The sequence below is a fragment of the Amblyomma mixtum genome, chromosome 6, assembly GCF_055824585.1.
Source record: "Amblyomma mixtum isolate Tamu chromosome 6, ASM5582458v1, whole genome shotgun sequence".
In the NCBI taxonomy this organism is placed as follows: domain Eukaryota; kingdom Metazoa; phylum Arthropoda; class Arachnida; order Ixodida; family Ixodidae; genus Amblyomma; species Amblyomma mixtum.
In genome coordinates, this window is record NC_143017.1 from 106449933 (window position 1) to 106475279 (window position 25347).

The 25347-nt window shown below is 45.7% G+C and overlaps 1 protein-coding gene across 6 annotated transcripts in view; it reads right to left on the reverse strand.

Moving 5' to 3' along the window:
• LOC149339935 (glycoprotein antigen BM86-like) overlaps nucleotides 1-25347 on the reverse strand; it is a 66145-nt gene that overhangs the window by 14127 nt on the left and 26671 nt on the right. For 4 of the 6 annotated variants that reach the window (XM_089548643.1, XM_089548644.1, XM_089548641.1 and 1 more), the window contains 9 exons: nucleotides 16643-16783; nucleotides 15569-15685; nucleotides 14504-14635; nucleotides 10506-10613; nucleotides 9581-9649; nucleotides 6838-6969; nucleotides 5975-6103; nucleotides 3501-3632; nucleotides 2897-3009 (listed from right to left, as the gene is read on the reverse strand). In XM_089548643.1, coding sequence (XP_089404769.1) covers nucleotides 2897-3009; nucleotides 3501-3632; nucleotides 5975-6103; nucleotides 6838-6969; nucleotides 9581-9649; nucleotides 10506-10613; nucleotides 14504-14635; nucleotides 15569-15685; nucleotides 16643-16783 — 1073 coding nt within the window. The remainder of the gene's footprint in view (nucleotides 1-2896; nucleotides 3010-3500; nucleotides 3633-5974; nucleotides 6104-6837; nucleotides 6970-9580; nucleotides 9650-10505; nucleotides 10614-14503; nucleotides 14636-15568; nucleotides 15686-16642; nucleotides 16784-25347) is intronic. The other 2 variants (XM_089548645.1, XM_089548646.1) reach the window with 2 other exon arrangements.

The window sequence follows — 25347 nt, forward strand, 5'->3', positions numbered from 1 at the left end:
GGAATTTCTCCTCCAAAGAAATTCAACCGCCGCGGCCGGGATCGAATCCGCGTCTTTCGGCTCAGCAGCAGAGCACCATAACCACTAAGCCACCGCGGCGGCGGAAAGTGATCTACCGGGGTCTTTCCGCGGTGCACGTGCAAAAACCGTCACAACAACGCAGCTAAACCTATAGTCCTGGCATAAGTTTTGATAATTCATCGGGCGTTCAGTGTGCCCTACTCGTGACATCTAAAGAGATATAGGCCCCAAATGGGCCTCCCGAAACTGCCCGCCTAAAGCAGAGCAAACGGGAAAACTCTTTTTTTTTTTATTTACAAATACTGATGTCTCTTCTGCTGAAGAGAGCAGTGGTGGGTTTCAAGGAGCTTGAATACAACAATGTCAAGTAAGGTTAATTCTATGACAGTCATATTTTCAACGTTATCTCTCCAGGTTACATGATCGATACATGCATATCAGCAACAGAATGAAGGCGGATAAAGCTTTTCGTGTACAGTGCTTCTCCTGGTAAAAATGGCCCCGAGAAATTGTTAGAAAGCGGAATTTTAAGGCGGAAGCCTTTAATGCCTCATCGTTGTAAGCAGGAGCTGTCGACAGAAATGTCACGCTTTTCAATTGGTCGAAACGTTCGTGACGTCACAGTGCGCGAATTTCAAACGGGGCTAATTGTACTTTGTCCCATTTAATGGCTCAAACAGCGCGATTAGCCAATTCCAGAACTGGCAGGAGTATTCTTACCAGGCTCGGAATTAACTTTCAACCTACGAATAACGATGCTAAAGTAGACTTACCCCGCGACTATAGGACGGCCCTACTAATCAAACCACTCCCCAAAAACATGCACCCCTTACACCATGAGGGTAGAAGACAAGCAAGAGCCAAAGCCTTACATAACAAATACAGACAGTGCGCTGGAACACTTTATGTAGATGCAGCAGAATACAAAAATACCAATGCCTTTGCAATTGTGGTTGTGAACGAGAATGGTGACCACATCGTCTCGGCGACAATCAAAACGAAATCCTCTGAAACGGCAGAAGAGGCGGCTATAGCCCTCGCCCTAGCGCATACCCAAGGAAGCATCATCTTCAGCGATTCCAAAATGGGTATCAATAATTTCGCTAAAGGGCGAATTACAAACACCTCCCTTAGAATCCTTAACGCAACCAAATTCTCACCAAATTATTCCGAATTGATATGGGTCCCAGCCCATTCGGGGAATCCGGGGAACGAGGCAGCCCACAATAAAGCCCGAGGTTTCGTCGACCGGGCAGTGGATGAGTCTGGCTCCCTGAATTTCACGAAGGACTCCATGATCACATATCATGATCTCACCAATCATTTTAAACTAGAGAGGAGAATTTTCCCCCCTCCAGACAAAAGACTTAGTAAAGAACAAGAGGTTACGTGGCGTCGTCTACAGACGAGATCGATACGCACCCCATCACTCCTCGCGCGCATTTATCCAGATCTTTACAACCCAAACTGCAAACACTGTGGCCAACGTGCTACCTACGATCACATCCTGTGGGACTGCAAAATAGAGCCACCTCCGGGTGATCTAGTTACAGCTCCTTCTCTCGAGCGGTGGGAGACCGTGCTGGCTAGCTCTGACCCCAGAACGCAAGTTTTGGCGGTGGAGTGGGCTGACAAAGTCGTCGAGGGCTATGTACTCTCGACCACTTAACGCGACCTCTTGCCAAGCTCTTCACGGCGAATAAAATGTTTTACAATCAATCACTAACAATGCAACCAATTAAAGGTTTGGTTTGGTTTATGGGGTTTATCGTCCCAAAGCGACTAAGGCTATGAGAGACGCCGTAGTGGAGGGCTCCGGAAATTTCGACCACCTGGGGTTCTCTAACGTGCACTGACATCGCACAGTACACGAGCCTCTACCAATTAAAGGGATCGTATAGTGATGCTCCAAGTAAGTTTGAGTTTAGTTAATTCCTTACGTAACCAATTAGTCTAATTAACCTTTCTAGTCAGACCAGATAAATAAATAAAACCGAGCAGGAAATTGGCCGAGCTTGGGAATCGAACCCCGGTCTCCGGAGTGCGAGTCGAGCACGCTACCACTCCGCCATGCGAGCTTTTTTTTCTTTATTGCCTGGCTTTGGCTCATGACATTGCACAACAAAAATACACATAACGCTATATACATACGACACTGTCGTGGTCAGCCAGCACGAGACTGGCTGATGACAAAGCGGTGTGCGAGGATGCAGTGAGAACTCCGCCATGCCAGCTCGATGGTTTCGAATGAACAAAAGTGCGTCTAGTGAATACGGTGTCTTCGTTCACTCCCATCTTCCTCCCTTTCCGTTACGGCGAGGTTTAGGTGTCCACCGAGATATGAGAGACATTTCCTTTCCTCAAAAACCAATTTACCGACGAGCAAGGCGTATTTGTCCGCGTTTCAGATTGGTCCAAATTGTGACGTCACCGCGCGCGAATTTTGACGGGTGTCCACCGAAATATATGAGGCAGTTACTGCGAAACTTCCTTTCCTCAAATACAATTTTCATGTCCTTCATGACGACCCCTCTTCTCTCACTCACACTTCCTCCCTTCCTGTACCGTGCGGCTCAGGTGTCCACCGAGATGACACAGAATTACAGCCCCAATTCCTTTCCTCAAAAAGCGTTGCGTTCAAAGGGCAACGCATCGCGCCGAACGAGTGGTGGCGTTCCTTGGACTCCGTGGCAGCGCTACAACACGCTGTCACGCTCCACTCCTAAAGGCGAAGCTTAAGCGTCATTAATTGGCAGTTAATTAATGCACCAACAAAATTTGCAGTGAACAATCGCGTAGCAGAATGCAGCACTCAGGCTTTCGCCTTTCACCACTTTAGCCGCTAAAGTTCCTCATAATTTTTAAAGGTACTCACTGCGTTGTGGACGTCTGTCGCCATTTTCGCTTCGCTACAACGATTTAATGCGGCATCTTTATCAGTTTCCTGATGTTGTTCCCGGAAATCAAAGACATATCTGTATTCACTGTCTGGAAACAATGAAAAATTGAGTTATTATTCAGGTTATAAAGAAAGTGGCGCACGCTCGCTTGCCTACGCATGATGTTGCTTCGTTTCAGAAAGAATGGAACGGTGTTGAAAATAATTTACATCTATATTTAAGAAATCTCAAAAGTTACAGAAATATCGTATATAAATTAACATCGAGGAGTAATTCACGTGACGCCTGCAGAACTGCAAGGCCCTTGCGACTGATACTTTTTTGTATGCCAAGTAAATATGCGTCTTGACTATTATTTTATCACATTTTTTGCAGCATCCGGAATCAAAGCCTACGGTTACAAGTGAGTTCGTGCAGCCCGTGCCAAGGCATAGATGAAAGCTCCAAGGAAACGAGGCTTTGATGGGCGCATCGGGTTGTTAAGACAAGAGTAGAGTTCTGCATCAACTGCAGTTTAAAGTGAGGCTGTAGAAGCCCTAAACGGCGGTTTCTAACTTGTTTTGTAATCAGCCCACTCACCTGGAACGCATTGCCGGGACGTATGGTTCCAGCGAAGAGGAGGATGACAAGAGCATTTTTCTGTGTAGTTCTTTATGAGGCACCAACTGAGCGGTGTGCTGCATTCTCGTGTTTTCGCTTCAGTGCACGTTTCTGAAATGAGAACCTGTTTTGAAAATGTGCGGACGTATACCAAAAGCGCGTGAGAGGCGGAGGTATTCAAAGATGTGGTCTTTCGACTGACCGCAGAGAAATATTACCTACTCCAATTTCTCACGGCAGAAAGCCGGTAGGGGATACGCCATTTTTCACATTTCACTTCTTTTCAACAATTTGTGTTAGCCCATGTGGTTGGTTTAGTTGGTTGGTTTATGGGGTTTAACGTCCCAAAGCGACTAAGGCTATGAGAGACGCCGTAGTGGAGGGCTCCGGAAATTTCGACCACCTGGGGTTCTTTAACGTGCACTGACATCGCACAGTACACGGGCCTCTAGAATTTCTCCTCCAAAGAAATTCCAGCCGCCGCGGCCGGGATCGAACCCGCGTCTTTCGGGTCAGCAGCCGAGCACCATAACCGCTGAGCCACCGCGGCGGCATTAGCCCATGTGGAGAGAGGGCTGTCAAAGGGGGTATCTTTAGATTTGACACTGAGGTAAATTCTTTGCGAGAAGTTGCAGATGCGAATCACTAGCGCAAAACTTCGACAACATGGATTTGATAATGATTCACGTAAAAGCGCTAGTCGCGAAAGTTAAAAGAACGAATACTATGAGAAAAAAAATAACCTGAGCTCTGCACTATGCTCTGAACTCATAGCTTTTTTTAGTGTGGACGAAGACACTCCTCTTCTTTTAGGAGAAAAAGAGAACGGAGGTGATTCCCAGGCCATTGTAAGGTTCGACAAAATATTATTGTGCTGCTAATTCTTCTGCAAATTTACCGGGAACAATGAACTCGTTCATGAGGCAATAGTTTTTCTGTGCGCCAGTAACACCGGCGCTGTATTTACCAAAAAGTCTACCTACGATTAAAGGTAGAGATAAATCCAGTGCATGAAATGTAAGAAAAGAAAACGCACATAAAGCGAGTGGTGTATATAACACCACTCACAGCCTTGATTGCAAAACTTCGTACAGGTACTGGCCAAGACGTTTTTTTAGCCAAAACTTCTTGCCTCGTTTCATGTGTAGCACAATGCACGAAAGAAGACGGCCATTCAAGAGGAATACATACGTAGCCATTTTAGTCGATCTCGGCACTAAGCTAACTAGAAAAAAAAAAGTGTTGTGTGCTTATTAGAAGGATATTTGATAGTCTTGCGAAAGGAGTAAGGCTGACGCTAGATGACACTTCACCTCTGAAACACTTAGCGCTATGTGTAAAAAAGGATAAAGGCAGAAAGAAATGCAAGCGCTACGTTTTGGGCATGTAATTTTTACGCGATAGTATTTATAGGCTTGGACAGTATTTAGCGCAAAACCCGGCGTCGTACCAGCGACGTTGTTGTGCCCAAAAACGCATGTCTAGCGTGACGTTACGCTTGTATATCTGGAATAAAAATAATTGGTCAAATGTTTAGGGCCATTCGTAAGATGGAATAGATTTGCAGTAAGGAAGTAATTAGTCATTGCCATTTACCGAAGCGCAGTCCTACCGCTACGCTGAAAAGCTGTACAATATCCACAGAAACTTCGCAGATGAAGAACAATACTTCCTGGTCCGGAGTTCGAACCCGGGACTACCGCTTCACCGGAGCAGTCGCTCTGCCAACTGAGCTAACCGGGACCGCTAGCAAATGAAAGGGTAATGGCGTATTGATCAATAATTCGAAAACAATGCAAAAAATTGTCAAGAACAGTTGTAATGCGGAGTAAAAGTTGGCGCATGTCTCCAGCTACTTAACGTCATGAGGTAACAGGTTTTTGAAGAAAAAGGTTCATAAGTTGGTGTCGCGATTCGAACCGACAACCTTCGGGTCTCGAGCCAGGCATGTTGGCGTCGCTGAGATCCATAAATACAAGGGGAGCGGGGGGGGGGGGGGGGGGGGGGGCGTGTCGGCTTAACTGGTAGCTTAGTAACGCGATGGAGTTAACAGGAGACGTGTTAATTAGCAAGATTTTAATCATAGTAGCATTATGCGCTAAAGCTGCAGTGTGGAAGAGTTCTAAGGCCAGAATGTAAAAACTGTTTTCTGATAAATGGGATGTGTGTGATATTCAACAAAGGACAGCGACTGTGTGCGAAGAAAAATCGCTGAAGGGAGCCATTAACACTATCGCTTCGTACCATTCAAGGCGGAGCTTGAGTTTACCCCTGATTGTTTGTTTCCCCTCCACCCTGCCTTCTTTTTTACAAAGCACTAAACGTCTGCAACATAAGTGTTTTGAAACCTGCTCTGCATTTCCAAATCACGCGCGATCTTAGTAGCCACTTCTGCGGTAACTGAAAGAGAAAAAATCGTAAGTACGGCCGTCAAAAAGCCTGGGTGGACGTACCTGAACACGAGTCTGTCAACTCTATCGTGTTTTCTGGGCACCTACACCGTGACTTGCCGTCGTCGACAACACACTGCCGACCAGTCTCGGTACAACGCTTCTGTTCGCGCTCATTACATTTTGTTTTGGCTGTAAAAATTAGAATTAAAGGTAAGGATAACATGTTAATACGCTGGACATAAAACGTGTGCATTCTCCAACGAAAAACCTCCCTAAGCAGCACGCAAGTTGCGAATGTAGCGCCTTTTAATTCAGGCTGCAGCGCAGGATACCACTGTTAATGGAAGCTCATGGCCGCGGAACCCTGGCGCACAGCTGATTGCGCACAGTGCTGAATGATAGAGGCTGCGTTAATTCACTAGCTGATAAGTTATATCCGAAGGTTTGCATGCGGGCGAATCGTGAATGAAGCGGCAAGTAATATTCTCAGTAAGAACAATTCGTAGGCGAAATGCTATGCTGACTCATTTAAAAAACATTCATTCCGGTTAGAAAAGATGGAGATTTCTGTACAGCAAGACGAAATTTACGAGAAAGCACTGCTGATAGTGTCGTCATGCGTATAAATGTACACAGAAAAGTCGTCCCTACTACAACAGCGGTGATGACAAGTACTGAACGTTAATTTTTCAGTCTTGCAGCACCGAGTTTCGATACGCGCGTCCTGCAGCTATGTCTGTGTCTATGTCCAGCTATGCAATCAGTATTGTCTTCACATAACTCATCTTTTCAGGCAGGAAATTAGGCACTGACTCTAAAGTAAAGATAAATAAATACCTTGCTGTTCTCTCAAGTACTTTGCGCCGATTAGTACGAGCGATGTTTTCGGGAAAGCGAAGTACTGCTAGGAGACCAGAGCTCACCGGTGCAAGTCACGCCATCATCGCTCAATTCTTCGTCATCAGCGCAATTGCACGTATAGTTGGCCGTAGACAAGTTCGCCGCCTGGCACCCGTGTTCGCACAGTGTTTCAGTGAGTCCGGCGAAGCAAGCATCTAAACAGAAATTTTTGTCCATAAGTACAACAGAGAAGCGCGCATCGTACAAAATTTCTCTTAAGTGGATTCATGCTTTCTTAATGGGTTGTTACCAATTCGTTCACGCTAATTCTCATTCGTCGTTGCTTTCCTCTGTTCTGTCTTGCGTGCCCAATGTACTATTTTAGGCCCACTGCTATTTCTTAGCTATACAAGTGATTTACCCTCTAACATCAGTTCCGACGTTCGACTATTTGCCTACGACTGTGTCATCTATCGCCCAATGGTTAACCAGCCGACGTCACCAGCCTTTATGAAGGTCTTGTTCGTGTCCAAGAACAGTGTAACACCTGGGTTTTGCCAGTAAAATCCGCTAAAACTTCCACTATTCCGTTCTATCGCCGGTGAAACCCCCAGAATGTTATTTATACAATTAACAATATCCCTGTTAATTCAGTAGACTTCTAAAAATATCACGGCATCCACTTAAGTGGACATTTAACCTGCTCGCATTACGGTCACCATGTCCCTAATTCATCTAATGAAGTTTTAGGGTAACTGCGCCGTAACGTTACCTTAGCCCCGTTCCATACGACTGCTTGCTTACTTGACAATTGTACGGCCTAAATTATAGCTTGCATGCGCCGCGTATGATTCTCACTTCGGTAACCTCACTGGCACACGCGAAACTCCCCAGAACCGCGCTGCCAGTTCCATTTGACTATTCGTATCAAAGTGGTGTTTGATACACGTCTTTCCTTATATCATATGTTCCATCATACCCTTAATCACGAAGCTACACCTACCACTCGCGATCATCGGATTTCCCGTAACAGTCAGCCTACAACAGTATACCCCGTGAAAGCTCGCACCAAAACGCACTACCAGTCTCTTTTCCTCAAAACAGCCCGAGACTGGAATGACCTTCTATTCGAAGTGGCCACTATCCCCTGCTTCGGTCACTTTAAAACCGCCATCGAAGATCATCTGTATTCATGTTAATACCTGCTTGTATGTCCACCCTTCGTGTAACGTACCTTACGGGCCTTTGAGAAATGAAAAAAAGTGGTTGACATGGCGCACAGATTAAGCAGTTTTGCACATCCAGAACATAATATGCATACAGCAACACACCAACTTCCGTCCTCGCATTAAAACCGAGATTTGAACTCTGCCTCTGAGCAATGCAGGACGTCCTGTGGGTCGATGAACAAGGTAATTATGCGAATACGTTCTCAAGTATGCATTTGAAATTTCTAAAACGTGTTAGGTGCCAAACAAGTTCTATTACGCCATATAGATATAATTACATCGCCACCCTGTTCTTGACCTCGTCCACGGGAGAAGTTAAAGATTTCTTTGAAAAGATATCTTTAAGAAATATCGCGCGTATTAACTGAAAGTTACACGTTGTAGCACACTCAGTACACGTTCTTAAAACAAAGACATTTTTTCCTCCTCACCCTGCACAATTCGTACGCTGTCCTTACTATCCACTTCCGGTAACAAGCGGGCAGCAGAGTGCGTGGCATCCAGCATACAGAGTACGAAAGCCGATTGTTCGAAGAGGGAGCCTCCGTCTTGTTATTGCACAGCCTATATAGGGATGCGACAACTGCCGGCAGGTGCTCACGTGTGCTGGCAGTTTTGCGTGAAAAGGGTGCGCACGCACTAGTGGAATTCCTATCCACACCGTCACTCTCTCGCTCGCTTGGTGCTCGCCATATCCTCGAGCCCGTGGCAATGAGCTGTGGCATTAAAATAATAGGCCTCCTCCTGAACAGCACAATTTCTTTGTTATCTGCCGCCTCTAGAACTGCTCGCATCACAACGAAGTGACGTAATAATAGCACTCGTAGATTTCTTTCCCGTTTACTCATTGCAGATTATGTAAGATTTCAATCGAAAATTTGCTTTAAATAACTGAAAGGCAGCGAACTAAGCGAATGGGTACACTGGGAACGGAAGCAGGGCAAGAAGTTAAAAGGGTCATGTAGATCGCAGAAGTGCAAAAGTTAAGAAGTATAGTGTAGCAGTAACTGGCCCTGGAAAGGAGATCTGGAGAACGCCTGTCTGGATAGAGTGATCTTCTTTCTACTGATGAGATAATGATGTTAAGTAGAAAGCCTTACAAAGTCAATGAACCAGCCTGTTTCCAAACACGACCATTGAAATTTAACCACGGGATGGGAGCAATAGTGCGGCCCTTTCACGTACTTGTCACGGCCTATTCAGCTCAGTGTGTCAAAAGGTGAACAGCGACACAGACGGGCACAACAGCACCTAGTTCACGCGTGAAGTACCCCTATGGACGGTTCACTGCTAGTATAGTGGCGTGCTGCTTAATCTGAAGACGCGAGCTTTAGCACTGTCATTCGAAAGGGGCAGACTTCCAAAGCCTAGCTGCCCCATGTGCTACTGTCTGCAAACTGGAAGCCAAGCGCACTGCCATTTGAAGTCAACGCAACCATGAGTACATATTTACTTCTCTCAGAGGCACTAACAGCACATAGCATCGACACAAGGACGTCGCTGTAGTGACAAAATCAGTGCTATCAGCTTGACCATGTTTTAGATGAACGAGAAGAAAACCAAAATGGATACTGCAGATGTTTATCATCGTACGTACTTTCGCACCTGCTTTCGACGGAATTCCAAACGCTGCCTGGTTCGCAGTACTGCTCTGTCAGGTGGGAATCTGTGTTACAAACGAGAGAACAATGGTTACTTTTCATGTTTTCATTACTCGGGGAGTGTATGTTCAGTGCCACGAGGGTATTCGTGACGGGCACTGAAAGAAAGGACGCAAAGGGATTAGGAGGATTTGCATGATTTACACCTCTGCAAGTAGCGTTTGCTTTGTGACTATGGCGTTCGGCGGCTGAGGCCAAACTCTCTCTGTCTCAAACGCCGGAATCAGCGGCTACATTGCGATGGAAGTGAAATAATAAAACACTTGCGTGATGAGTGATATTAGTGCACGTTAAAAGTCCCAGGTAGTTCAAACTGATTCGCTGCCCTCTAATGCGGCGTCTCTCATAGCTCATGTCCAGATTTGGTACGTTAAAGGTTTCGGTTTTCGGTTTTTTGGGGTTTAACGCCCTAAATAAAACAGCCCAGGCTATAAGGGATGCCGTGGTTGAGGGCTCCGGATAATTTCGACTACCTGGGGTTCTTTAACGTGAACTAACATCGGACAGTCCAAGGCCTCTACCATTTCATCTCCATCGATATGTGACCACTGCGGCCGGAATCACACCCGCGTCTTTCGGATCAGCAGTCCGACAATATAAGCACTGAGCCACCGCGGCGACTGGGATGTTAAAGCCTCCACACTATACCGTACCATACCATAAGCCACACACCATATGCCATGCCATATAAACTATACAGTATCCTACCACACCATACCACACCACGGCACGCCATTCCAAAACGTACGGAATACCATGCAATACCATACCATGCAATACCATACCATGCAATACCATACCATGCAATACCATACCATACCATAGGTACCTTTCATTAGCGCGATGTACTTATGCTCTTACCATTGCAGGTGGCTGCATTCCATCCTTGACAGCAGCGTGAATCTTCACGCAGTTTCTTGTCTGTGCATATTTTTTGGCAACTTAAATTTGGAAGCAAGCAGGCGATGGCTGAAAAGAAAAACAGTTGGTTTTACTGCGTAGTTGAAAGGAAACGCGACAGCCATGCAAATAGAAAAATATATATTTTAATAAACATAAGAAACGTTTGAGATTTTTTTAGATAGCTTAAAGTCGATTTCAGAGTGAAGGTGTGTGTATACACGCAGAGCAAAATTAATGCTACATTGCCTTTCAATACTGCGAAATATTACACTGTTTCGTACTCCATTCATGTAATAAAATAGCCTAACATGGTCTGAAAGTATATATAAATGCATCAATTAGTAAAATCGCATCGATTCCACACTGCGGCTAGACAGGGTACTATCTGTAACAGACAGACATAAGGTACCGAAGCACTGTACGGTACATTAAGTCACAGCTTCCTGCTCACTTGCAGTGATCTATTTGTTGGCCACATGCTGCTATTACTAAGAATATGGCTGAGGCGTAGGAGCGATGAACACCATGAACTGTGCAACCTGCACGTTCCATTAACCGATGCGTCCATAACGGACCGAATCGGGGCACGACTGTAGCAATTGAACTGAAGACGTGTGTTTTTTAAAATGTTGCAGCTATGTCTGGTTCGTTTCACATAAATGAAGCCCTGGCATTTAATTACATTGCCCCATTAGACTCAATGCCTTCAACAACCCTCACAATGGCAGACAAAGCACAGTTTTCAAGTTGTCTGCCATACATGAAGTCACAGATTATTATAGATGCACCGATATACTTTCAGCGTCCAATGAAACACAAACAAGCTCAGTTTTTGTTTCTGCCCCATTTTTGTTTCTGAACCGGAAAAAAATATCAGAGTAAATTTCAGGTTCTTCTCTTCCTTGCACCAGAGGTGCCCCGCCAGAGACGGTTGCTAACTCGAAGACTGAAGCTTATTTCTTCGCACCAGGGGTGCCCCGTCAGAGACGCTCTCGTGATGAGTTTCGGTGCAGGGGTAAGGCGAATAACTGAGGTTTATGTACACGTATTTACATTGCATATACAAGTTAAGGCACTCGAGACAAATTAAACAGAAAAAAATACAAAACAACAAAAAGGTGGAACTGGCTAACACTAGGGGAGGCCCCTACTCGGCATAGCCGAAGATGCATAGCATCGAACCTTAGCGCAGAACCCCGCTTCCGGCTTCGGGGCCCGGTTTTAAAGCCCTAAAGGCCCGGCCCACATTTCGTAGCTTCCAATCATGTTGTGCTCTTAACATGATTGGTTCTTCAAGGGCATGGCCAGCCCTCCGGCTTCAACAAGGTAAACCACCCTCTCTACCACTAAATAAACATAAAAACAAACACAAATACACATTCGTGCCAGTACGTGCGCGAATCGGTACCGCGGGGCGGGGGACACCCGTACTTCCTGGCGCGTTCGCGAGCGGCCGCGTTCCGAGAAAGGAGACGCTTCGCTTTGAGCGCTCCCAGCCGCGTTCCGATGACCCCGCGTACACTAACGATCCCTTACACTGAGGGTGCCTGAACACTAAGATGCCTGATTTACGCTGTGCTGGCGTGGGAACAGACCCGTCTAAGTTTTCGTTGACCCCGCCTGTATTTGCTTTCCAGCGCCAGAGTTTTTGTTTTCTACCTGTTGCTCTTCAGTTGCTCTCTGAGTATTGCATTTGACGCTAACAGTAAAACAAACTTCCCAATGAAGCCGAGCTGTTTTGCTTTCATTTCTAGTGAACACTGCCGGCGCCGGCGTTGGGATTCCACCTAGCGGGATTCCGGCGGAAATATGTTCACTTTTGTCTTCGAGTGTCAGTTGTTTTAGTGGCGCGCTGAAATATTTTGGTGCAACCTAAAACACAGGACAATATGGTCAGTCTCAGAGTCGCAGCCACAAGACTTGGCACCTGAGATTTTACTCAGCGGCTGGCCTTAATTCGCTCACGAATGCTTACGTGACCTTTACGAGTGCTTGTTGAAAAACGCCCTAATTTAACTTGGGGATCCTATTCGTACGCATCTATGGCTAAGACCTGCTGACGCAGCCGTCTTAAGAAATATGCAAATTAACCTCAGGGGACATACCATGCAATTAGATGCTGGAAGAAAAAGGAAGCCAGCAAGTTCATGGCGAAGTATGCGGAATTCAGCAGGCGCTCTGCGTTGAAGATTTTACGGGCCAAGGGGGCTCCAGCATTACAACGCCCGTAAGGCAACGCAGAAGTGACGTTAGACCACAGGGACATATCTTCTTGACCTTCTCGAAAATGAAGCTGCACGCTCTAATAAGCGTTAATGCCTAGCATTACCAGCAGCTCTCCACAGATTTGCCCAAAACCTTCGCTCTAAGTTCGTGGATGACTCCGCTCGTCGCTTATTGTTAGACTATCCATTTACCGTCACGGTGGCAGTGCAATACTGTAGGGAGTGAGTGCAGCACAAGTGCAGTCACTTTATTTTCCTTTCAGTTTCCGAAGTTAGGGACCGGTCAATTAGACAGCAAATACGTCAGTCGTGTTGAGGTAACACTCAAAATTCATGCGCGAGAGGCGGGGTCATGCAAGTCACATGAGCGTTTGTTTCATTTGCTTTTGTTACGAAGTGCATTATGAACCGATGAAACATAAAAATGGATTCTCAACGATGCTTTCGTTCAACACAAGGTTTAGGTTGCAATGGCGGCCAACTTTTCTCACGGGTCGTTCCTGTTTCAGAAGTGGGGTGGAGCGCGGCAAAGAAAATAAAAGCGTGCAACGAGTGGTACACAGAAAATTCCCACACGCTGAACTTCATTACTCTCGATGAATTGCAGAGATTACTGAAACAAGTACTTTAAGAGAATTTCAGGAAAAAGCCAGGGATTTTTCAAAATAGTGCAGAGAAAAAGGGCCGAGCAACGATGACAGTCTGGCGCTAATACATGGTTAAAGGAAAATAAAAGGAGATCCTAGCCATCCAAGCTATTGTGGCTATACAAGCTGAGCTGCTGAAAGCGTGCCAGAAAGCACGTGTTTTTTTTCGCAAGGAGCACTGGGATTATTTGGCCTGTAGTCATGGTAATAATTTCCGCAGCAAGTTCGGGTGAGTTGTTCCGCAGTAACTGCTGCTCGGAACTGCTCGGGACATGCTCGGGTTGGTCGGGTGTTGCTACAGCAACGGCGACGCTAGTCACTCTTGGCTCCGTATCTGGTCGGGTTGGTGGTCGACTGGCGTGACGAAGCCTTTACTTTTGGCTTCAGAAAAGATAGCATGAGGGTGTTTCCTAAATTGTTTTTCTTCCATGCGCTAATATAACCAATACCCTCCCCACTGCGTTTTTTCTCATTGCAGGTTGCGCATTGCACATGCGCCTTCCACCGTGCCGTCCTTGCCGCTTGGGCTTGCTGCTGGCGAAACGCGCCGCGCAGCGCTGTTCGCCGTCGCGCACTCTTGCTCCCCCCGTAACTTGACTGCTTCTATTCGAAGCTGTGCGAACAGAGCCCGCATACTTTTGCAGCGTCACAGATATAGCTGTCGCCTTAATACATCTGCTTTAATAAATTTTTGATTCGTTATAATTGGTGCAGTTTGGAAGGTTATTAAATAAATTATCGACATGCAGGTGTATGACAACCCGAATGCATCTTTGGGGCGTGAAATCCGAAACGTCACCGACTGTAAGTTGTGCAGAAGTGTTCGTGATTATAGCGATGTAAGGGAAGCGTGATTTAAACTGATACAAGTCTTCGGCTTCAAGCAATCGTGAGAATATTTTGTGCCACACGATTGGATTCGAACTCCGTGAAAGTGATCAGTGAATGCTGCAAAATGCGATGGTCTTGTTAGTAGCCTTGAATGTCAGATAGCGATTGTGATAAACGTTATGAATTAGACTCAATGAAAACAGGACACAGAGTACGACTCCATTCTCGAGGGCAATTGCAAGCTGGCACTTACAGTTACAAGTTCCGTTGACCAGCCGAGTTCCGGGCGGGCACACACAATGTGGCATCACGGTTGCCTCGCCACTTTCCGTCGGCTGCAGTTTCCCACCGAGAGATTCGCACTCATCCCTATACGTGTAATTCACTGAAAGAGACCGAAAACGGCATACTTCGCGATCTACATGTTGGAGGCAAGAAAAGAAAAAAGGCCATAGAAGCAACTGATTGCACCTGTCGGTGAAACCTCAGTTGTACGCGGGATGCGCACTCCTTTTTAACTGAGGTGCACGCAAGAAAAAATAATAAATGGATCCGTAAGATCTTATTGTAAACGTATTGCTTTCAGCGAGCGGCACACCACGGTGGTTGCAAGAATAGGGAACGCCAGATCGCAGTTGAATCCGAGTGAAACAATTTCCGCCGTAATGGAAAGGTTACACAACCTTAAAACATGCTTAGATGCTTAGTGTTTGTTTCATTTTTGTTTGTTTATTTTCCTGTAGGTACTACGAAACCTCTATCATGGCAGTAACTTCACTATGCAACTGCACAATAATAATAAAAACGAACCAGGCGTCAAATTGCAGGCTTTGTTAAAAAAAGTATTAAATAGGGATTCAGCGTTAAGGTGAAGCTGTGTTTTGCCGAGGCATGCAGGGGGCACGAGAGCTGAACAATCAAATAAACTAAAACAAAACGCTAGATGAACAAAAAAGGTGAAGCTTACGAACCTTTGACAATCTTGCCTTTGACAATACCTTTGACAATCATTGCATAAATTTGGATCCTTAACATAAATATTGCTTTTTGAGGAAAAGAAATGGCGTAGTAACAGTCTCATGTATCTCGGTGGACACCCGAACCGCGCCGTAAGGAAGGGGTAAAGGAGGAGTGAAAGAAGAAATGGAGAGGTGCTGTAGTGGAGGGCTCCGGAGTAAATCGACCAACTTCGGAACTGAGCCACTGCGGCGGGTCAGACCCTTAAAACATTTACAACGCATTCTTAGGTTGTGATTCAGGTCGACGAACTTGTATTATTCACCAATAGCCATGAATTCAAAGCGCTGTAGGCAGCTACCTTGGCAGTCGCTTGTTATATGGGGACCTTCTTGACAGACGCACTCGGCGAGATCGTTGCCGTCGTTGTCGACGCACTCTGAATGGTTGCATTCGTTCACTTGACACGAGGAGATATCTGCAAAATCGTAAGGCTTTATTACCTACATACAGCACGAATTAACGAAAAATTTCCATCTACGACACGATATACACAGGCAAATTATTTTCCCCGACGGAGTCCTGGCGGCTTCCGTCGAAAAACAGGCTCAGAACGCCGCGAATATTTTGTGCACAATAACTACTGCACTGACGCCTGCAAATTGCAACTAACATATCTCCTGCTATCATGTTTGATGACTGCGTGTTTTACCAGAGACAAGGTCAAGAAAGGACCGTTTGCTCCGGCTAAAATTAGTTATTTTCTAAGTTCAGCGCTAAACAAGCAAGAAGAATAAGAATCGAATGAGACTGCGGATGAGTCACCCACGAGGTAGCCAGACAGTGCCGAGTAGTATTTGTCTCATAAGGGTATTCAAGGAGCCGCTGTGTGACCAGCTCAAAATTTTGTAGGGATTCGTGCAACTAAGTAGTATAAAGTCTTTCACTGCGAAACTATTAGAGGCTCATCGACATGAAAAGTGTGCGGCGCCCTAAAAAGTAGCGGAGTTAGAAAATTCTCAATTCGTCGAAACGGTGTGGCGTCATAAATGACGGCAAAATACGAAATGTTAACCATTATAATCAGTACAAGTACTTACAACTGCATCCACTGCAAAGGAATAGTATAAAATCAGAAGAAAATTGGCATTGAATTCGAATAAATTGGAATAGAATTGAAATATAATTAGAATGAAATTCAAGAAGATTTGGAATCGGATTCAAATAGAATTGCATTGCTTTCGGATTGCTCGCGTATAAGTTCCTTAAGTAGCCCAAGCAATTTTTATGCGGATAGCACAGCACACTGCATGCTTTTCTTCTATGTCAAGGGCTTCGCAAATGCCCATACTGAAAGAGAAAAAAAAGGGACGTAAAAACAAAGTATTGTTGTGCTGGCTGTGGTGTTTTCTTGTTTTTTTTTTTTTTTACTTACGAAAACATCGTTGGGCAGTAGCGTTAAAATAACGATGTTTTCCGCAGTTACAAGCGAAGGACCCATAGTCCCTCCTTGGTAAGCATTCCAGGTTTCCACAGAAGTTTCCTGCTAATCGACAAGAGTCCTCTCCTGATCCCTCTGCAAATAAAAAAGAAAAAGGAAACGTGAACGCGCGAAACTGCAACGAATGTTTTTGACGTTGCCACCCACAAAAAAATTTTGGGTGGCTCTCTGACGTGTCTAGGGGATTTCTAAATATTCAGCACTTACGGGGCTTTCGGGAGGTGCACTCGTTTTAAACTTGATGCATCTTACGGACGAACAAAAACAAAGCAACGCAGCAATGCCTGAAATGGCGCGTAGTAACGGTGCGCAAACCTTTTGTCAAATACTCACTCAGAGCTACTACCCGTACGCCCAGCTCAGAGCCTTCACCTCTGCTATCTGCGTGCTTCCATTTCCGCAAGTTCACAAGTTATCCTGCCCTCTCTCATGTCTTTCCATCGAACGCTTCTGCCGGTCTCACCACCGGGTCAATAGAGCATTTCGAAATGTAATTAAATGAAACTAAAATTATTATTAATTAGAAATGTATGCATGAAGTCGCCCAAGCAGCAAAACATGCTGCACGTCTTTTAAAACCGAGAGATTAATACCACCATATGGTCGATTACAATTATGAGCGATTTGTTTGGAGGCCAAACTTTTTACATGTATTTTTGCCTCGTTACTAGGGAAATTCGCTCTCCAGACAAGGGGCAGGGCGAAAATGCAGAGAGACTTTTGTGGCCCTTATATTACTGTTGCGTTAATATGAACAGCAATGAAAACAAACCTTGAATTTCTCAAGTAGACATTTTCTTTCCTAAGTGCTGGACAAATGAGAAATGCAATGCGAAAGTTCAAATACGAGAACGATGGCTGTGCTTTGCGATTGCAGGCTCTCCAGTGACATAGTGACCGGTTGATGCGCCTTACCGCTTGTCATATTGCATGAATGGCTGCTAAGGTTGGTTGCTCATTTTTCCTTCATGGCTCGCTATTACGGATGACCCGCTTGATGGATAGCTTTTCTTGGGAACAAAAGCGTACATGTTAACCAGGCGCGACTATGTAGCGTTAAGAGGAAAGCAAAAGCCGTTTTTCCGAAAGTACATTGCTCACATACTTGCCAACGCAGCCAAGACTTGTTTCTAGTGCTTTGAAAGAGCGCCAATAAAGTAAGGTCAGTGAGCAATGCGATGCCGCGTGGCACATTTATGCATCTTTTTTGGGCGGGAAAGCGCGATATATACATGATTCACATATAGCATACGTGTTAGAACAGGACCTACACCCGCAAACAAAAAGGAACTCGCTTTCCGAGAACATAATGCGATAGTGGATGCTAATATATGCCCAAGTATTTGATCGAGGCTACACCTGGAACATTCAGGAAAATGCTCATGGCCTTCCCTGAAAATTCGAAGATTTCAAGTATTCCCGAAAGGGCGTGCTAAAGGAAGCCAAAAATAGTCGAGGCACCGCTGCACATGACAAACCCCCTACTTTGCATTCCCAAAAGTCTCAGGGCCAAAAAAACCCTTTAAAAGTTCTCCTGTCTGCTTGCGGGCAGACTGCAAAACACTGATGTGTCGATGCCCACAGCCGCCGTTACAAAAGTGTAGTTTAGTTTAGTTTATGGGGTTTAACGTCCCAAAGCGACTGAGGCTATGAGAGACGCCGTAGTGAAGGGCTCCGGAAATTTCGACCACCTGGGGTTCTTTAACGTGCACTGACATCGCACAGTACACGGGCCTCTAGAATTTCTCCTCCAAAGAAATTCCAGCCGCCGCGGCCGGGATCGAACCCGCGCCTTTCGGGTCAGCAGCCGAGCACCATAACCGCTGAGCCACCGCGGCGGCCCGTTACAAAAGTATCTGTTTATTCGTAGTTATTTTTTTTACGTATCCTAAACGCCCTAAACGGGCATACGGGCAGAGGGGGAGGAGAAGTATCAAAATTATGTTTTTCAAACAGTTGCACGCAGGCCTCCAAGGCACTGCTCCGCTTCTTGCGAACTTCTGGCCTGCACGGTAGGCTGTGACTTCAACGAACACTGACTTTTTAGAGTGACTTCAATTTTCTGTTACTCCCCTTTCTCTTTCATTTTTTTTTATCCTCTTACCCCTTCCCCCCGTGTAGGGCAGAAAACCGATTATTCTTCTGGCTAACCTCCCTGCCTTTCCTCTTCTACCTCCTCCTCCGTACACCCACATCAGTGGAGTTGAACAACCAGAGCAAGATGCAAAAAACAAACAGTTTGACAATAGATATGGTACCATAATTAGAAAACAACTGTTATACATATAGCAGTGTACAAGTAAAAAAGTCTTGAGCATAAATATTCGATCGCAATGGCAAAACATTTGTTAGCATGACAACGTTTCAAAGGCGTTAGCAAAGGTTGAGCGAAGGACAACCTGACTGGGAAAGCTGCATCTGCATGTATACTTTGCAGGTATAGGGTCAATCACACTTAGAGGGAACATGGCTCCGCGTAGATGCGCACACGCGGAGCACCATTGCGACCAAGCCGATGGCGAACCCGTGCAAAGGGGCAGATGACATGAAGCACCACGTCGAAGTCCCTCTCCTCGTGCGCCACTCTGTAATGATTCATGAACAGGTTAGATGCAATGGCACTCCGCAGGTGCGTGGCCACGCGGAGCCGTGTTCCCTCTAAGTGTGATTGACCCTGTGCCTCCAATGTAGCGCGAAACCTCTGGCCACGAGTCTGGATAAATCAGAGCTTTTAAGGCTTCGATAATTTGCGTCCATACGCAAGCGGATCAGCAAGAGCCATCATTTGATGATTTTGATTTTCTTTCAATTACTCAAGGAGCTCGTGGCCAAATTGCACGTCATAGGTAATATGTTTCGGTCTGTCCTTGGTGGAATTCAAGACCCAATTTTGTCAAATATTTCACCCCAGAGAAGACGAGTACAAGGGTAGCAGAAAGCTTATGATTGTACCTATTGGAGAACCGGTGGGTAACTAACGACACTGGGGATCGAACACCGCCCCTGCCTCGGACGAGGGGAATGCTTAGTCACTAGAGCACCGCTTCGGTACGCCCGTCATTGGAAGCATGACGGCCAAGCATGAGATGTTTTCTTCCATGGTCGCGCTGCACTCGAAGCAGCAGCCACTACATGGGGGCAGAACGAAACCTTTAAGCACGTGCCACTATCACTCAGCAGCATGCACTGCCTTAGATCGCAGTTACATAAATCATGACATAATATATCCGAATAAATAAACAGACATATAGAAAAGGGGCTGCCAAACGAAACACCTCAAGCAAAGGCTTTCTACTCGGAGGCGCGGTTCTGCTGTGAAAGAATAACAGCTAAGTTGTAAAGAGAGCAAGTAGGCAGAACGAAGCATTGGTGTCTGCCAAATTCACCTGCCGTGGTGGATTAGTGGCTACTCGTACGGCTCCTGAACCCAGGTTCAGTAGATCGAATTCCGACCGTGGCGCCCGCGTTTTGATGGAGGCAATAATAAAAAAAAACACGTGTGTTGTGCGACGTGAGTGCATGTTAAAGACCGCTAGCGGTTTAAACTAACCTGGAAACCTTTGGGGTGTTAAAACCCAACATGGCATACCATACCCTGCCCGCCTAATTTATATTACAGGATATTTTTATCTTATTTTTATCTTACTCTATTTATATTACTATTTTTATTTATATCTTACTCGCAGCTTTGCGCCTTTATCAGTTTAGGGTGGAAATTCCTGAAGTATTGATGGAATACGCAAACCATTACAAGTTCAAATGACTGATGAGATTTTGGTTATGTATCGTAGTTATGACCCACTCTGCTTCATTCAGCTATTTTCATCCAAGCCCGCATGCAAGGAATTTCTGACAGCTTAGTTGGTACATGATCGTGAAGTAAATAACATGCTAAGATGACAAAAACAGGAAGAAACAATGGAGACGACAGGACAGAAGCGAAACTTCCAACTTCAATAACAGGACAAGAAACCAGTCGCTATTTTATAACCACTGATAAACAGATGGTTTTTGTCCTTTTGTACGTTTCTCTTGTAGTTACATTTTTTTTCAACCGATGCTGATGTTAACTTTCCCAAGCTTTATCAAATCTCGGTACATGTTGATGTGATCAGCCTTTGATTTACTTTTTTTTTTAAAGACACACCCATTTTCTTGCTTTGGTTGTTTTGGTGTTACTTTTGTTCACGCACCTTGATGGAGAGCCCAGATCTGTTTTTCAGCAGGCATAAAAGATCACCGGGCTTCTTATCCTGTTTTTATGGTCGGAAGTTGCGTTTCTGTCCTGTCGTCTCCGTTGTTTCTTCCCGTGTTCGTCATTTCAGAGCGATCTATTTATTCAAAGCCCACGTGAGAGACGGAAACTCTCGTGTGCAAATTTTTAGTAAACGAGAAGCCATTCAGCTTAGACTCGAGCCATGCGCTTTTAATCGCAGCGTGAGCCAGATGATAAGGTTAAAATGCGCTCCGAGAAATTCTTTTCTATTGAAGCACCGAGGATCCTTGCAACCGTGCTTTCAACAGGCCTGGACGGAGCCAAAGTAGGAGAAAGAAGAGGTGGTAGTCCTGCGCACCCCACTTTTACCGTATCATGAACACATATCTGGCAGGCTTTCTGAGCGCGGTACTCCGCGTCTTTCTTTGCTCATGTTATCGCTGGAGCCTCTAGCGAGAGATAACCTTCCCGTCCGACACATCTCAACGCTGGCGGAAACAGGAGAAGCGAACGAGGTGCGAAAACGAGCGTGAAGAAAGTGCTGTAGCGTGCCAATGACGACTCCAGCTCACGGCAACTCGTGTTCAGGTCATCAATTTAATGAGCGCAGTGCCCGCATGTATTTAGAGATAGCGTAAAGAGAGGCCAGCTGGCTCAGCTAGTCACCTGGTCTTCTTCTACACGCTCTCATATGCGGTGGCTGTACAGTCGGGGACAAAAGTCTGTGAACCACGTGTTCCTCAAGCGAAGCCGATAGCTCTGCTATTAGCCGGAAGCTGGAGACAACACTTGCAGAAGTGAAATTCAAAATTTTGTTGTTGTTTTTTCCATCTCCACAATTGTGGACTCCTGCCGCCGGCTAATAGCAGAGCTATCGGATTCGCTTGAGGAAAACGTGATCCCCAGAATTTGTCCCGGGATGTGCATCCGTTTGTTCAATCTTTATTAAATGTTGCGTTAGTGGTTGCACGAAACTAGCATCTTAATAACTAATACCTTCACGAACACTTTCACAAAATATTGGTCTGGCTCGCCCGAGAAACGACTCCCGGGATAAGCTTTCACTTGCTCCAGTCTGACGTAAAATATCTACGATACCGTTTTAGACAAATTAACAGTCCGCACTGTGACAACTGTGCCGCGATAGAAACTGTGGAGCATATCTTGCTTGAGTGCCCTGCGTATGCTAACGAGCGTGCGTACTATGAACATTGCATGCAGAAACTCTGCTCAGTGCCCCTAACAATGGACAAAGTTTTAGGTCCCTTAGCCTGCCTTAGGCAACAGAGACTTGCAATGAACTTTCTATTCAGATATTTAAAAGACATTGGACATCTCGATAAGCTTTAAATTCACTTGCACGTTACCTTCATGCATTCTTCATGCAGTGAACTTCGTCAGCCCATTTGACGGACTATGCACTCCATCATTCCATAGCTTACATCATTACTCGCCATTGCATCCTTAGTAGCCATTTCATGGCCGCATTTTATCTTCGTTTTTTTTTAACCTTTTCCACTCTGCTCTCCTTCTGTCTTTATCTCCCAAATTCCCCTCCCTACGCAGGGTAGCATGCCAGCGATTTTTAAACGCCGGCTAAATTATCTGCTCTTTATTAAAGAGTCTCTCTCTCTCTCTCTATCTACAAAAGAACGCCAGACACATTTCGCTGCATCCGAGCCAATCTGACCATTCCTGATTCATGGATGGTAATTTAAGATGAAGTTCCCACATTCACACTCTCACTCAAGTACAAAAACTTATCATACAAACACACAAGACACATTTAATCTAGCACCTCAGAGCGTGATCAGCTGCTTCAGATTTTTTTTTTTTCATTTTGGCTCAGAGTCTAGGCGTCTCCACGCAAGTGTCAGCACGAAATACAACTTCCGACCATGGTAATAGCTGGCTGCACCGCAGCAGCTTTGTAAAAATGTTAAGGCACAAAATGACGTTAAACCAAGTCACCCGCAATCACCGGTGTCTGCCAGCAAATGTCACCTTCTGGGAAATTTTTTGTACCCCGCACAGTCTTTAGAGAAGCTTCGCGAAATGCTGTACGCAAACTTGACCTTAATTCACAAGCCTATACGTTGTGGGCAAGTGAGATGCTCTGGCTCAATGAGTATCCCCGAACCCTTTGCCCCCATGAGCGGCATATGGCGACGTGCCAATGAACCGACCTTGCTCGGCCACTCAGTGAGCGACAAAAGCACGAAACTCTTGAGCGAGGCCGGGTTCTGCTTATTTCATTGCCTCTTTCATTCCACTGATGGGTGAAGGAACGCCGGCTTCTCGCATTCTGAAAGACTCCAATTCTAACACGCTGACTCAGCGAGGCGCCCTGATATCAAGCGCCGCAGTTAGGCAGAGTTCTATAGTCGAGCTCCTCAGCCTAGATCCGTAGTCCTTCCTTTGGCAAAGGCCTAAAAACAAAGTACACGAAAACAGAGAAGCGCCGGCAACTGTGTGCCAGGTGCATGCACACTTAACTACTGCAATTTCATAGCTACACGTTTGCATCACTAGCATTTGGTTAGTCAAAGATAGCAGAGACGAGGAGGCCCTAAATATTTCTAACGAACGGTGGTTGCTTTCAAGGAACAAACATTTCGCACCTCTTTGAGGCCATCGAAATCGTGCGCTTTCGAAATGTTTTAGCTGCGACCTTGAAGTGAGCTAAAAGGTTTCCTTTCAACTATCAGGCGGGTACCACAGGATGGCCTGCACAAAAAGGTCGCTGCAGCAGATGCAGCGCCTTTCGCCATTTGTGCAGAACATAGCTGCCAACTATGAGAGTGAAATAACTAGAAGAATAAGAATGGCGTGGAGCGCACATGGCAGGTTCTCTCAGATCACGAATGGCAATTAACCAATATCCCTCAAGAAAAAAGTATAAAACACTTGTATCTTACCGGTACTCACCTATGGGGCAGAAAAATTAAGGCTAACGAAAAGGATTCAGCTTAAGTTAAGGACAACGCAGCGAGCTATGGGAAGAAAAATGATAGGTGTAACGCTAAGAGACCGGAAGCGGGCAGAGTGGATGAGGAAACAAACGCGGGTTAATGACATCCTAGTCGAAATCAAGAGAAAGAAATGGGCTACTATGAAGCACCTACTATGAAACTTTCCAACCCATCTTCCTTCTTTTTCCTCGGTGCCACATCGGACTACGATGCCAGATGCCGCGAGACGGGTCCGCCTGAGCGAATAAATACCTTACGATTTATTCCTCATTACCTCGGCTTATCTCTTATTCCCAAGGTCACAGCGAACGCGAGTTATTGCCGCGGGTACGGCGCTTTGTTATTGTTATTTTTACTATTATTGTTATCGTCACAATAGCCATAGCACTTCCACCACCACAGCCATTATTGTTGTTATTGTTGGGTTTGTTGTTATTGTTGTTGGGTTAAGGTGCGAATGGCAGTGCCACCAGATGAGGCATAGTTTGAAGAAAGGAGGGTAAGGATGGGACGGGTGCAAAAAGGATGCAGGAAGCGAGAAGACAGAAAGCAATGGGACACACTGACGACACTCACAGCACAGACAACGCCGAACAACAAGGAGGGCAGCTCGAAGTGAAAGGTTCGAAGCTGGAAAATAAGGCATGCAACATATATAATGCCCAAACTACATATCGTATAGCACAACTTTTGCTCGCTATAACGGACGATGGAAATCACAATGCCAATGCCACAGGCGATCCACTAAACCATTCACCTTAAAAATGATCAGGGTCGAGTACGCGATACGATAAATCAGAGTGCTAAAAGAAATCAAGTCGACCACGCGGAGCACACAAAGTCTGCTTCACACTTCGAGCGAGAACGGCATAGTTTCCGGACTGAGCGTTCGTTATCGCCGAAGAATGCACCTTCCGCAGGTCTTTCGCTGAGATCATCTTACTTTGCATCCGGTGCACCGCGCGCAGCAAACAAGAGCTGCGTGCCGGATCACGTTCCCATTCCACTGACATTCCTCCTAGAGATCAACGGGACTCTCCCAGTTGTGTTTACGACCAAAGAAACTGCGCTGTGGTTTACAAGCACTGCATAAGCGGACACAGAAAACTCTAGCCTTTAAATTAATGCTTCCAGTGCCAAGGAGAAAACAGGCTCCGTTTTAATCAAGTGTGGTAGAATATATCGCAACTGGTTTTTCCAGGAGGCACGCATACTTTCTGGGAACAGCTGTGCCGAAGCCTGTGTATCGTGAAAACCACTATTATATTTAGCGTAGTGGAGACATACTAGCATAAACGTGTACCGGTTTACCGGACGCCTCCTGCGAACGTGCAGTGGCAGGGGCGTAGTCACTGTGTGGCCACTGCACATGCAGAGCATGCTTTGCGAACGTCCGGCAAACCGGTATCCGTATACGCTAGTGCGTCTCCGCTAGGCTAAATCTCTATTTC